The sequence below is a fragment of the Podarcis raffonei genome, chromosome 5 (assembly GCF_027172205.1).
Source record: "Podarcis raffonei isolate rPodRaf1 chromosome 5, rPodRaf1.pri, whole genome shotgun sequence".
Taxonomy (NCBI): Eukaryota; Metazoa; Chordata; class Lepidosauria; order Squamata; family Lacertidae; genus Podarcis; species Podarcis raffonei.
The window spans coordinates 12,240,233-12,253,339 of record NC_070606.1 but is presented as its reverse complement, the minus strand read 5'-3'; the positions used below and the strand labels follow the sequence as shown (position 1 = coordinate 12,253,339).

The 13,107-nt window shown below is 44.0% G+C and overlaps 1 protein-coding gene across 1 annotated transcript in view; it reads right to left on the bottom strand.

The window, feature by feature from the left end:
• Positions 1 to 13,107, bottom strand: part of HELLS (helicase, lymphoid specific) — a 34,806-nt gene that overhangs the window by 9,306 nt on the left and 12,393 nt on the right. The window contains exons 9-15 of the mRNA XM_053387812.1: positions 11,655 to 11,837; positions 10,280 to 10,423; positions 8,553 to 8,749; positions 6,921 to 7,017; positions 5,075 to 5,236; positions 4,512 to 4,657; positions 1,555 to 1,693 (exon numbers count right to left, since the gene is read on the bottom strand). Coding sequence (XP_053243787.1) covers positions 1,555 to 1,693; positions 4,512 to 4,657; positions 5,075 to 5,236; positions 6,921 to 7,017; positions 8,553 to 8,749; positions 10,280 to 10,423; positions 11,655 to 11,837 — 1,068 coding nt within the window. The remainder of the gene's footprint in view (positions 1 to 1,554; positions 1,694 to 4,511; positions 4,658 to 5,074; positions 5,237 to 6,920; positions 7,018 to 8,552; positions 8,750 to 10,279; positions 10,424 to 11,654; positions 11,838 to 13,107) is intronic.

Below are 13,107 nucleotides of genomic sequence, written 5' to 3'. Positions count from 1 at the left end.
TGAGCGTGCAACCCCGGAGTCATCCATGATTGGACCTAACGATCAGGGGCACCTTTACCTTTTAATTAAATCATATTTGCATTAGAAGCAACCAGCTTTCCACGAGGAACCTGTGGCCCTCTAGTCACTTGTTGGACTCCAACCCGCAATGGTCCCTGATCAGCACGGCAGGAGTAATGGGAGATGCAGCCCATTGGAAGAGCCACAGCTTTCCCTGCTCTTCTGGCAATGATGTTTGTAAATATTCTGCCTTCATGTCTTCCAAAACATTTCATCAAGCAACAGTGTCACCAGTAAACGGCTAAAAAGGACAATATGAACTCACTGCCCCTTCCCCTTCCTCTCCCATCCCCTGACCGGTGGTTCTAGGGTTATTTACCCTGGAAGGTTTTATCCCCTTGTTGGCAGGCCTCAAGAATGGCACCAGGAAAAGAGCCTGGAGTTGGAAAGAAAGCCTCTGAAGTCTAAACCACCACCAATAAAAGCTATGTATAAAACACAGTGCACTGTTTGAGTGTTCTTCTTTCTTGTAATGGGCCCAAAATTATAAGAAATGTTGAAGAAAGTATCGAAAGGACAACCGATTGGACTCAAAGTTAAATGCTGAAATGTTTGAACCTTCCAATACAATAAATCAAAGTCAGCGTGTCTTGATTTTCTGGGTTCTGTTCTTTTTAAAGAATGGGTGGGAAGATAACCCAAGTAACGAAATGTATGGTTAAACACACACACACACACACACACACACACACACACACAGAGTTTCTAGGTTAGGGCAAAGTTCTGTATTATAGGAAACTACTCCAGTGAGGTTAGGATCCTATTATCTCCTAGCAAATAACTTTTGCACACAAGCAAAGGCAAATAAGAGGGAGCGATACAATAGTGTACAGTGGTGCCCCGCAAGACGAATGCCTCGCAAGACGGAAAACTCGCTAGCCGAAAGAGTTTACCGTTTTGGAGGTGCTTCGCAAAACGAATCTCCTATGGGCTTGCTTCGCAAGACAAAAATGTCTTGGGAGTTCCTGCAGGGTTTTTTCCCTTCCCCCCCTTTTTCTAAGCCGCTAAGCCGCTTATCCGCTAAAAGCCGCTAATAGCGCTAATCCGTCAATGGGCTTGCTTCGCAAGACGAAAAAACCGCTAGACGAAGAGACTCGCAGAACGGATTCTTTTCGTCTTGCGAGGCATCACTGTAGCTTCCCTCAAACGGTGGCCTTGGGCATTTTCAACTGAGCATCAATGCCACAGCCTCCTCTATAGACTGCCCTACCCGCTGGGCGTGCAATAATCTTGTGGTTGGACTAATGGCGGCGCCAGCAATTCTTTGCATAGTGTGCAAAGGTGGCTGGAAGACGAGAGAAGTTGTGGGATGTAAGGAAGCTCTCGGGTTCCCTTTCAAAGTCCTGACATGAGTCTTTTGACTGCTCTTCACCCACTTCATTCACGAGAGCGAACTGTTCAATGCAAATCAAACTGCGATGCCATCAGGCAAAGCCCTTCAAACAATACTGGAATGAACAAAAGGCCTTCTAAGTAAGCGATGGGAGGAATTACCTTAAACTGCTGGGTGGCAGCGTCCAATGGATATTCAATAAGGTATGGGTGGTTGCAACACTTCCTCAGTAACATCATAATGTTCTGCAACTTCAGGTTGATTTCTGAATCCAACGGCGTGCTCATTTCTATTACTGGCCTTGCAAACGACAAGCGAGTTTATAAGCAAGATGGAATCAAACGACAATGCAAACTACAGCTGTAATCTAGCTAAGCCCACAAAAAGATACTACGTTGCTAGCAGCCTCTGTTTTCACAATGGCTGTAGAGCCACAGCGAAGAGATACCAGCCTCTGAGCAAGATAGCAAAAAATGCATTCCATCAAACAGGCCGAAGACTGGTCTTCCTTCCTCTGCTGGGAGCACAGAAACCAAGTGTGCTAGCAGAAAAGGGATGGAGGGGGCAGCCTGCTGGGATGGATTCTGAGTGTGAAATAAGGGCACTGAGCCTTGGTGGCAATAGCAGGGGAAACTGGTCAATGTTGATTGCAAAGCAATGGACCTTTCAATAAAACACGGGGCTAGAAGGCTGCCTGCTCCAGAAATGTCTCAATTTGGTTTCCAGCCCTGGAGAAAGGTTACAAAAATTAAAAAGGTTGATATTCTTTAAAGTGCAAGAATTCTACTCCGGAGTTCTCATTAGCTTTGGACTTGAGAGAGAAACAAAAGGTGGGGTGTGTGTGTGCATGTGCCCTGCGTTGCATGTGTAAGAACTGGGGAAATGGTAGAAAAGGGCTAGTTCTATACTCTGAAAACTGTTCTCCATTTTCCTTAAAAGTGTTCTTCCCCTGCAAAAGAGCCCTCTGCTTTTCTTTCTATTTCTCCAAAGTTCTGCAGCCTCCCTGGCTGCTCACACTTCCTGATCTGAAAAAACCTCAAGGGAGAATTTACACCTGGGTTTAACTGAAGTCCAGGAATCTGGGGACACTGGCTACTGCATGCATGAGACTGGTGTGCTCAATAATTTAATTTATTCAGTAAGTTCTTCATTTTACCTTCTTAATAGTTCAGTTGGAAGAGCACGAGACTCTTAATTTCAGGGCTGTGGGTTCTAGCCCCACATTGGGCAAAAGATTCCTGCACTGCAGGGGGTTGGACTAGATGACTCTTGTGGTCCCTTCCAACTCTACAGTTCTACGATTCTATGATTTCTGCACTGACTTATTCAAAAATGTCGGCTTGGGGGAAGGGTGGCCTGAAAAGGCTGGATGGCTCATGCAGCGAGTCTGCACGTTGAGCTCAGATGCCCCTGCTTGGGGGGGCCACTAGGTGGCGCATCGGAAGATGGCTGACAATAACATCTCTCCGACCCACACGAGGTAATTTGGAGGCTATGATGGGGGTAATTAGCCTCCGTAACCCCCCCAGGATTGTGGGGGGGACGGCCCTTGCCTGCTGTGCCCTATACCACCCCCGAATTTGTGGGGGTGGGGGCACTAGGCACAAAGCCCTCCTGTGGGATTCCGGCACTCCTGGACGCCGTCCCTGATTTGCGCCGCTAGTTGCAAGGATCTTTAAAAGAAACAATTTGGACGAGATTAATTGCACATGCTTCAAGGAAAAAGGGGAGTAAAGACTGCTGACAGAAGAGATCTCTGATAACAAGACAAGAATAAAATATGAGAAGATACGTCAAAATACGGTACGACAAATGACTGGGGGGGGGGAAACCTGCCTTCCCTTTTTTCTATGTGATTTAACAAGAATCCCCTCCCCTAACGAGTCAGAAATTAAGGACTTAAGCTGTGGATTTAAGGCTGTGTGGAGATAAACTTTCGATCCAAAGCAATGTTTCAAGATGAAGCTGGAAAGCTAAGAGTTTTGGAATGACGCAGTTAAAAATGCCGTCGCCATTTTGGGAGGCATTGTTGGAGCTCTTGGGTCTGGGAGGAGAAAGAGAGAAATAGAGTTGTTTACATATCGCGGATCAACTCCTCGGTGGGACTTAAGAGCGACAAATGCCAAAATTTACGATGGAAAGAGTGATGTTATCTACGAAGGAGATATATGGAAACCATCTGGACTTAGTGGAGGAAAGGGAAATCCACACAGGATTATTATACTTGCTATCGGCTTAAGGAGACTAACAGAAGAGATCGTAAAGGAAAAAGAGAAATTATATGAACAAGATATGATGTGGAAACACCAAGATAAGGCTGGATAGAATTATGAACTTTGTTTGGACTGACTGGGACTGATTTGGACATTAACGCAGTAATAAGATGATCTGAATCCCCCTTTGAATTTTGAAGTATGGGTTCCCCCAACAAAATTTTAAAAATTGGCTTTGTAATTTGGAATTTATGCGATGTGATTTAATTTGATGTGATTGGCCAGTTAATAAAAATTATTTTTTTAAAAAAAACCAGATGCCCCTGCTTGTGGGGGACGAGAGGCTGTCTCCTGGATTCAAGACCGCGATCTCTAGCATGAAATGTGCATGTTATCCCAACTCTCTGCAATGCAGGAATCTCAAATAGATCATCCATGACAGCTGGCCATCCAACCTGTGCTTAAGAATCTCCAAGGAAGGATAGCCAACACCTCCCGGGGGAGCCCGTTCTGCTACCCCAACAGCTCTTAGTGTCAGAAAGTTCTTCCTGATACAGTGGTACCTCAGGTTACAGACGCTTCAGGTTACAGACTCCGCTAACCCAGAAATAGTACCTTGGGTTAAGAACTTTGCTTCAGGATGAGAACAGAAATCGTGCAGCGGTACGCCCCATTAGCTAAAGTGGTGCTTCAGGTTAAGAACGGACCTTAGGAATGAATTAAGTTCTTAACCAGAGATACCACTGTATTGGTGATGCTGTCTCTGGATTCAGAGATAAGGTAAGTAAAGGACTGCTCAATCATCTGTACAAGAGACAGTTTATTCTCCAACTCTCTACTGTGATGGTTCTTTGTATATGCCACCAGTTTAAGTGCAAATACACAAGCCATGGTTAGATAAGTACCTCTCTTTTTCAACTTCCTCTTGCATTTCGGCTATCATCTGCTCCAGTCGATCAGGAAAATCATCTTCATCAAGCTCACGGTAACTAGCCACCTTCCGACTGCGCCGCTTTGGCCGGCCTGTAGAGCTCAGCTCAACAGCTTCTTCCTAAATAGCAGAAAACATTGCTACAGTTCAGTGTGATGCGTTGGGAAAAAACCAAAAAGCAGCTGTGATAATAAAATAGGTTTTATTAACTTGTTTCTGACTCTGTTCAGTGACAAAAAACAAAAACAAAAAACAGAACAAACCTTTTGAACATTCCATATAATAGATGAAAACAAGCACCATTTGAGTTTTTCTTTAGCAGAAATGCACACAATATTCACATTCTCTTATTTTGAGAACCTTTGCTCTAGTGTTTTGCTCAAATTTCACAGTCACATGCAACATGTTTTTTTTAAAATGAATGTCTTCAGAAACAGAAAGGCATCCCATCTGCAGTTGCAGAGGCCAAAATAAACTGATTTGAGGCCAAAATGTAGGTTGATATGATTAGGATAACCTGGGCATCACAGCACGCACCTGACTGTTTCCCAGCAGCTTTCGAATGGTCTTGTTTATAATGGCACTGTAGAAAGTTTCTTGCTTCTTGACCAGGGGCGCGTAGACTACAACTTCACGTTTGGGAGGAACTTCTAGAGCGATATCCAATTTCAGTCGTCTCAGCAAGAAAGGGGTCAAAATCTAGAGTTGAAAAAAGTTTCAAATATGAAAGTTTCCAGCAACTCAAGCTTAAATAATAGAACGCTGCTGGCTCGAAAGGGAAACACAACAATATACAAAGACGGGGTTCCTGCACACTGCCATGTGAAGTGTTATGCTTGTTTGTCCGATAATGGCATTGGGCATATATATATGACGCATAATACTCAAAAAGCTTTTTTAAAAGGCACAGCACTTCTGGTTTTGATAAATATAAAACGCAAGTTTAACCGTATGCTAAATCTCCCTTGGTAAAGTGAAGCACTCCTCTGTATTCACCATTATAATAACAGCCCACACAACGCAACTTACGTAAGTATTTTTTGCCTATGAAGGGAAAGAAAACAGGGGAAAGATGACTATTTTCAAAGGGTATCATGTCCTGCACTGGACTATGAAGTATGTATTATGTGTAGCTGCAGGAAAAGGTTGTACTTGTACCCCGGTACGCTCTTACATCCCATGGAGCCCAGTAGACGTGATCAACACTGAATAAAAGCGAAGACTCACAAGGAACTTTTAACAACAACAACAACAACAACAACAATAATAAAAAATACCCCGCCCATCTGGCTGAGTTTCCCCAGCCACTCTGGGCGGCTTCCAATCAAGTGTTAAAAACAATACAGCATTAAATATTAAAAACTTCCCTAAAGAGGGCTGCCTTCAGATGTCTTTTAAAAAGAAGATAGCTGCTTATTTCCTTCACATCTGAAGGGAGGGCATTCCACAGGGCAGGTGCCACTACCGAGAAGGCCCTCTGTCTGATTCCCTGTAACCTCACTTCTCGCAATGAGGGAACCGCCAGAAGGCCCTCGGCGCTGGATCTCAGTGTCCAGGCAGAACGATGGGGGTGGAAACGCTCCTTCAGGTATACAGGACCGAGGCCGTTTAGGGCTTTAAAGGTCAGCATCAACACTTTGAATTGTGCTCGGAAATGTACTTGGAGCCAATGCAGATCTCTCAGGACCGGTGTTATGTAGTCCCGGCGGCCACTCCCAGTCACCAGTCTAGCTGCCGCATTCTGGATTAATTGCAGTTTCCGGGTCACCTTCAAAGGTAGCCCCACGTAGAGCGCATTGCAGTAGTCCAAGTGGGAGATAACTAGAGCATGCACCACTCTGGCGAGACAGTCCGCAGGCAGGGAGGGTCTCAGCCTGCATACCAGATGGAGCTGGTAGACAGCTGCCCTGGACACAGAATTAACCTGCGCCTCCATGGACAGCTGTGAGTCCAAAATGACTCCCAGGCTGCACACCTGGTTCCCAACCCCCAGTCCATGGGCCGCTTCCATCCCGCCCCCAGGCTCCCAAAATTTGTATACATATTTAGGCACACATAAGGTTAAGGCAAAATAAAGATGCAATACAAGCACACACCAAAAATTAGTACAACTGTAAAAATTTACCATTAAAGCCAAGCATTTTAGAAAATTTAATACTCGTAGTGTCCAAAAGGAATCAAAAGTCAGTACCAGCTGAATCTGTTTAGTGAGGCTAATCCAAAGTTGAGGCCCAACAAAGACTAACAGTTATAGTGGCATTTGCGTTTGAATTTGTGTGCGTCATACGAAGTTTGTCAAAGATGCCACAAGATGTTTTTGCTTCAACAGACCCAACAGGCTACCATTCAGACGATTCGCTCACTTTAAGCAATCGGAACAGACCTGATGCAGCATATGCAAGATGTTCTGTTCTCTTTCCTTAGCAACAATGTCTTCTGCTATTTCCGATATACTAGTGATGTCAAACCAGGACTCAAAGCTGTGGTGAAGAAAACAAAATTGGGAGACAAATTTAAGAACTGGGGAGATGTGCAGGTGGGTTCTGTGCTGAAGAAAGCAAAGGCCTGTATAGATTATCCAAATTTGAACGTATTTGCTGCTGCCTTAATTTACTCGGCTTGTTAAGGGAGGTAAAAAGAGGAATGCGGGGAGCTGAAACTGCTCAATCCTCACCCCTTCCTTGAAATAAAAGCTTCTACACCTCTTAAAATCTAGAAATTTGATAATCAAGGCACTGAATTCAACACCGAAAATTAAACCCCCTGCAAGTGCAATAATATATTCTTCCATAAGAATATCCACTACACACCCAAATCCTTGCATGCAGCATTAACCAGAGTTTCAGGATGGGGAAAGTACATTTCCTGAAAACCTATGTGAAGCAAAACCTACAATTACTGGATAAAATATTAGCTTAACGTTACACAGTTTAAAAAACTAAACATGCATAATAAGGTAATTTCAGGATAAGTTTATACTGTGCTCCCAAATCTCTGAATGCCCGGACCTGCAGAATTTATTTATTTTAGGGAGCTGGACAAATAAAGCACTGAAACAGGGAAGCAGGCTAGTTTTTCCGCAAGGAATTAAAACAGAACTTCACATCTAAAGTCCTATAAATACCAGGAAGTCTGCCTGTCTTTAAATGAAAGCTCGGGATCTGAGAATTATGGTTCGTCAAGGGAATGTCTTTGCAGGAGTGAACTACAGAAAGGGGGCTGTCTCTGCCAATCTCCGCACCCGACAGGGTCTGTAGGGAAGGGGGCAGAATTTCAGGTATTTGGGCTCTTTATGGCTTTGAATGATTAATTGGGCCTGAAAACCAACTGACAACCAGGGCAGCTGTTTTAAGGGGGGGGGCATGAGAATCCCAGCCAGTGATCTGCCAGCTGCATTTTGGACAAAATGAAGTTACTGATTACCGTATTTTTTGCTCTATAAGACTCACTTTTTCCCTCCTAAAAAGTAAGGGGAAACGTGTGTGCATCTTATGGAGTGAATGCAGGCTACGCAGCTATCCCAGAAGTCAGAACAGCAAGAGGGATTGCTGCTTTCACTGCGCAGCGATCTCTCTTGCTGTTCTGGCTTCTGAGATTCAGAATATTTTTTTTCTTGTTTTCCTCCTCCAAAAACTAGGTGCGTCTTGTGGTCTGGTGCGTCTTACAGAGCGAAAAATACGGTAGTCTTCAAGGAAGAGCCCGTCAACTATTCCACAGAAGGGTGGAAAGGGAAAGTCAGGATACTTTGCCATGTGACAAAATGCCATTGTGCTTTGGAGCCAAACAGGGCCAAAAACGGAAGTGGCTTCTTCCTACAGAAAGTGCCTCTTAACATAACCCCGTCTGCTGGAAAGAGCAGTGGGAGCAATCTATGTAAGAATAGCCTGCTTTGCTGAAGATATATATTTATTTTCAGGTATTAGAAGTTTGTCTGGGATTGTCGGCCATTTACCAAACTTCAGAAATTTGCTATATTATATTTTAACATGGGGGGCAGGGAGAGTTCACTGCCTACCTTTTCAAGTCATCAAACACATCAGGAAGCAGAAAATTAAGCAGGGACCAAAGCTCAGATAAGTTGTTTTGCAAGGGAGTTCCAGTTAACAGAAGTTTATTGTCAGTGCGAAACTGTTTTAATTCCCGTATAAGGCGGCAATTCATATTCTTAATCCTGTGTCCTTCATCCACTATCAGGTATTTCCAGTACAAGTTCTGGAGAAGAGAAGTCACTGGTTACGTAAAAAAACAACAACCATCCATCCATATGCCCTTCTTTTCCACCAAAAGCTAATAGATGTCAAACAGGGCTTATAGCTTTTCATCATCATTCTCTCTTACTGTGTGTATTGTGTTAAGAGACGATTCCCCTCCAGTAGAAGTGGAAATTCAAAATTTCCAACAAGCAAAGGGGAAAAAGCATACTTTTTAAAATATACTTTTCATTTGTGTCAATCTGTCCATTGCACACTTTCCCAAAAAAGGATAGTGACTGGATTAGTTAGCTGTGATATATTAGCAATTTGCCATAGCTTTTATATTGCTTTATTCTGTTTTCTAAAAGAGAAAATCATGAGACTCATTACTTAGAGCAATTAAAACATAATTTAGCATGTTATAATACTAATAGAGACAGCCACTATTATTATATATTTATTTATACCCCGCCATTCCCCCTGACAGGGACTCAAGGAGGCTTACAGATAAAAACCAGAACAAATAAAAACATTGTTTCCCCCCTATCATTGACAAACAATTAAGCATTAATAGGATAAAATATATTAAGTTCTATTAAAAGCATACAGATAATTGCAATAAAACCAGCATGGCAACAGCCCTTTCATTAAAAGCAGTCAGTTCCCATAAGCCTATTGGACCAAGGCCTTCACCTGCTGGCAGAAAGACAACAAGGAGGGAGCCAGTCTAGCTTCTCCAGGGAGGGAGTCCAAAGTAATCTAGGAGGGACCACCACCAAGTAGGCCCTCTTCCACATCCCTACCAAGTACACCTGCGAGGGTGGGGCGACCAAGAAAAAGGCTCCCCCAAACAACTCAGAATCTGGGCATGTTCGTATGAGGTGAGGCGGTCTTTCGCTATAAACAGTTGCTGTAAATTTAAACTTTGTCCTCAGTGCGTCTGTAGTTTATATGCAGCACTGCTGCAGTGATTACCACAGGTAGCAACACAACTCATCATTTGCCATACGTGCCGTTTCTTCAGTAGCTTTGGACGCAGGTGGCGCTGTGGTCTAAACCACAGAGCCCAGGGCTTGCTGATCAGAAGGTCGGCGGTTCGAATCCCCGCGACGGGGTGAGCTCCCATTGCTGTCGTAGCTCCTGCCAACCCAGCAGTTCGAAAGCACGTCAAAGTGCAAGTAGATAAATAGGTACCGCTCCGGTGGGAAGGTAAACGGCGTTTCCATGCGCTGCTCTGGTTTGCCAGAAGCGGCTTAGTCATGCTGGCCACATGACCCAGAAGCTGTATGCCGGCTCCCTCGGCCAGTAAAGCGAGATGAGCGCCGCAACCCCAGAGTCATTCGCGACTGGACTTAAAGTCAGGGGTCCTCTACCTTTACTTTTTTTTATTGGTACAATGATGCCATTTTATTCTGTCCACCTTCCACAAGACTGATAACTTTGAGCCTTCAACACTTAATGACCCCTCCTAATTCACACATAGCATCAGCTGCGGTTCTGTCAAGGACCAAGAGTGACCATACTTATGGAATAGCATTTTCTTACGCACCTGAAGGGCATTTCTGTCTCTCATAGCTATTTCAAAAGAAGTAATGACCACAGGATGGACATTCAGAGAGCCATCTCTCTTTCGGATTTTATGAACCAACGAACGCCGTTCTTGCTGGGTCCCGTGATACAGCATTATAGGAACCTAAAATCATTTTTTTAAAAACAAAAGTGTCAACCAAATCCTATGTAAACGCCATGGGTACAGTATTAAAACGCCATTAATTCCCCCAATACTTCCTCCGTATCCAAAGTTCAGGATGTGAATGTAATTTGCTTATGTAGCCAAACCCTCCCCCCCAAAAAAACCCCCCATTCATGCATGAGGGAGGTATCAAGCAAGCTGAGAGGAATCCTAACGTTTGCAGAAACGAACAAGAAAAACCCTTAAGGGGAACTCTCAACACGATTTCCCCAAAACAGCTCAGCAGCACCCGGAAGTAAGATTTATTTAGGCATTCTCTCCATATGTTTGGGAAACAGGGTTAAAGCAACAACCACCAGTACCAATTATTATAAGGTTAACGTCTTCAACAATAGCAAAGAAAAGCAGGTAACACAGACGGCGATGCTTCGGTAAGATGGTACTTATTACCTACAGTTTAAAGTATTTTAAAAAGTCAGTGTTTTCAATGTGCTGTCCAATCAGGGGAATATTTTAGTCAGTCTTTTAGTTTAACTAATTTGACTAAATGTTACGGTCCTCTTCCATGTCTCCAACACCTCCTCTGTCGCCCCTCACATCCTCATTAACAAATAAGACATTTAAAGCCCTAAAGACAGGGGTGCCCAAACATTTTTCAAAGAGGGCCAAATTTGATGGAAGTGAACATGCATGAGGGCCGACCAAAGTTGAGCTTTTTTTAGGATTGAAGAGCTTCTTTTGGGGGATTTCCCCCCAAGGTTTATTGACCTTTTTAAAGGATTGGACAGTAATAAATGAATGAACTGCCACAGGGGCCTGATAAAACCGGCTGGAGGGCCGAATTGGGCCCCAAAGCAGACTTTGGATATGCCTGCCTTAAGAACTAGCACAAAATAATTTATTAAGAGCTTGAAAAAACTGCTGGTCTATGACTGCAATACACTAGTTGGATTGGAAGTTCTTGAAATGAATGGACCTTGTTCCAAGGCTGTCGTTTTAAGCAAACCCAGTTCTTATGCCATCATTGCAACTGCTTGGCAAAGCTCCTTAACACACATACAGACCAATTCCAGAAGCCTCGGAAGTGGCTAAAAGTTCCCCCGGGAAATCACAGAATTGTAGAGTTGGAAAGGGCCTCAAGTGTCATCTGGTCCAACCCCCCCTGCAAGGCAGGATGTGGTCCTCTCATAAAAAAGAGGTTTGTTCCATTACTTTAAAAGTCATTTTTTACCTTAGGAGTAAACCTTCTGAATTCTGCCATCCAGTTAGGAAGCGTGGACAGGGGCCCACATACCAGAAATGGCCCAGTGACCCCTCTCTCTATCATCAATGCTATCGTTGCGATACATTGGATTGTCTTGCCTAAGCCCATTTCATCAGCCAAAATGCCATTGATGCCGTTCTCCCAGAGCATCTGCATACAAGAGAGAGAGAAAAACATTTTCTTTACACCCGATTAATGGATATCATTGAAATTCGACTTGCCCAACATTTACAATCCAGTTACAGATAGGTAGCCGTGTTGGTCTGCCATAGTCAAAACAAAAAAATTTTTTCCTTCCAGTAGCACCTTAAAGACCAACTAAGTTAGTTCTTGGTATGAGCTTTCGTGTGCATGCACACTTCTTCAGATACCTGAAGAATATCTTCAGGTATCTGAATATCTGGTATCTGAAGAATATCTGGTATCTGAAGAAGTGTGCATGCACACGAAAGCTCATACCAAGAACTAACTTAGTTGGTCTTTAAGGTGCTACTGGAAGGAAAAAAATTTTTTGTATTTACAATCCAGTTAATGCTCTTTCACGAGTGTAGCCTATTGTTTTCAAGAATTACTTAATATTGGTAACGGTGATTATTGGACTGAGCTTCCGATGTACAGGCAAACCATGCTTTAGAGCTGCTTAGCTGCTTTCAGTTTCCATTTACTCAATATCCAAGTCTCTAGAAGCAGCATCCGCCGGAAATGGAACAGCCGCCATTACTGTTAAGTCAGGAACTACCATCAAACCTCAGTTAAAAGCTTCTTAGGCATCGTGGGGAATGGTGCATGAATTGTGGTCAAGTTAGGGGCAGATTTAGGGCAGTGTATTGATGCTTTTGAATTATGGTGCTGGAGGAGACTCTTGAGAGTCCCATGGACTGCAAGAAGATCAAACCTATCCATTCTTAAGGAAATCAGCCCTGAGTGCTCACTGGAGGGACAGGTCCTGAAGCTGAGGCTCCAATACTTTGGCCACCTCCTGAGAAGAGAAGATTCCCTGGAAAAGACCCTGATGTTGGGAAAGATGGAGGGCACAAGGAGAAGGGGATGACAGAGGACGAGATGGTTGGACAGTGTTCTCAAAGCTACCAGCATGAATTTGACCAAACTGCGGGAGGCAGTGGAAGATAGGAGTGCCTGGTGTGCTCTGGTCCATGGGGTCACAAAGAGTCGGACACGACTAAACAACCAAGAGCATTGCGCACAATCTGGGAAGGGTCCTAGAGTCCTCTCTCCTCCTCCCCAAAGCCTAGTTAGTGCTTTCGCAGTTTGGGTTCCCCAAGCCCAGCACCTCTTTAACTGCCTTTGGGAAGACAGCTCAAGGGCTGGGGGGGGGGTGCGCCAAATTTTGCCCTTGTATAGAGCCCCACAGTACCCAGGTCCACCACTGTTAAAGTGTTCTGTTCGTCACAGGCAGATT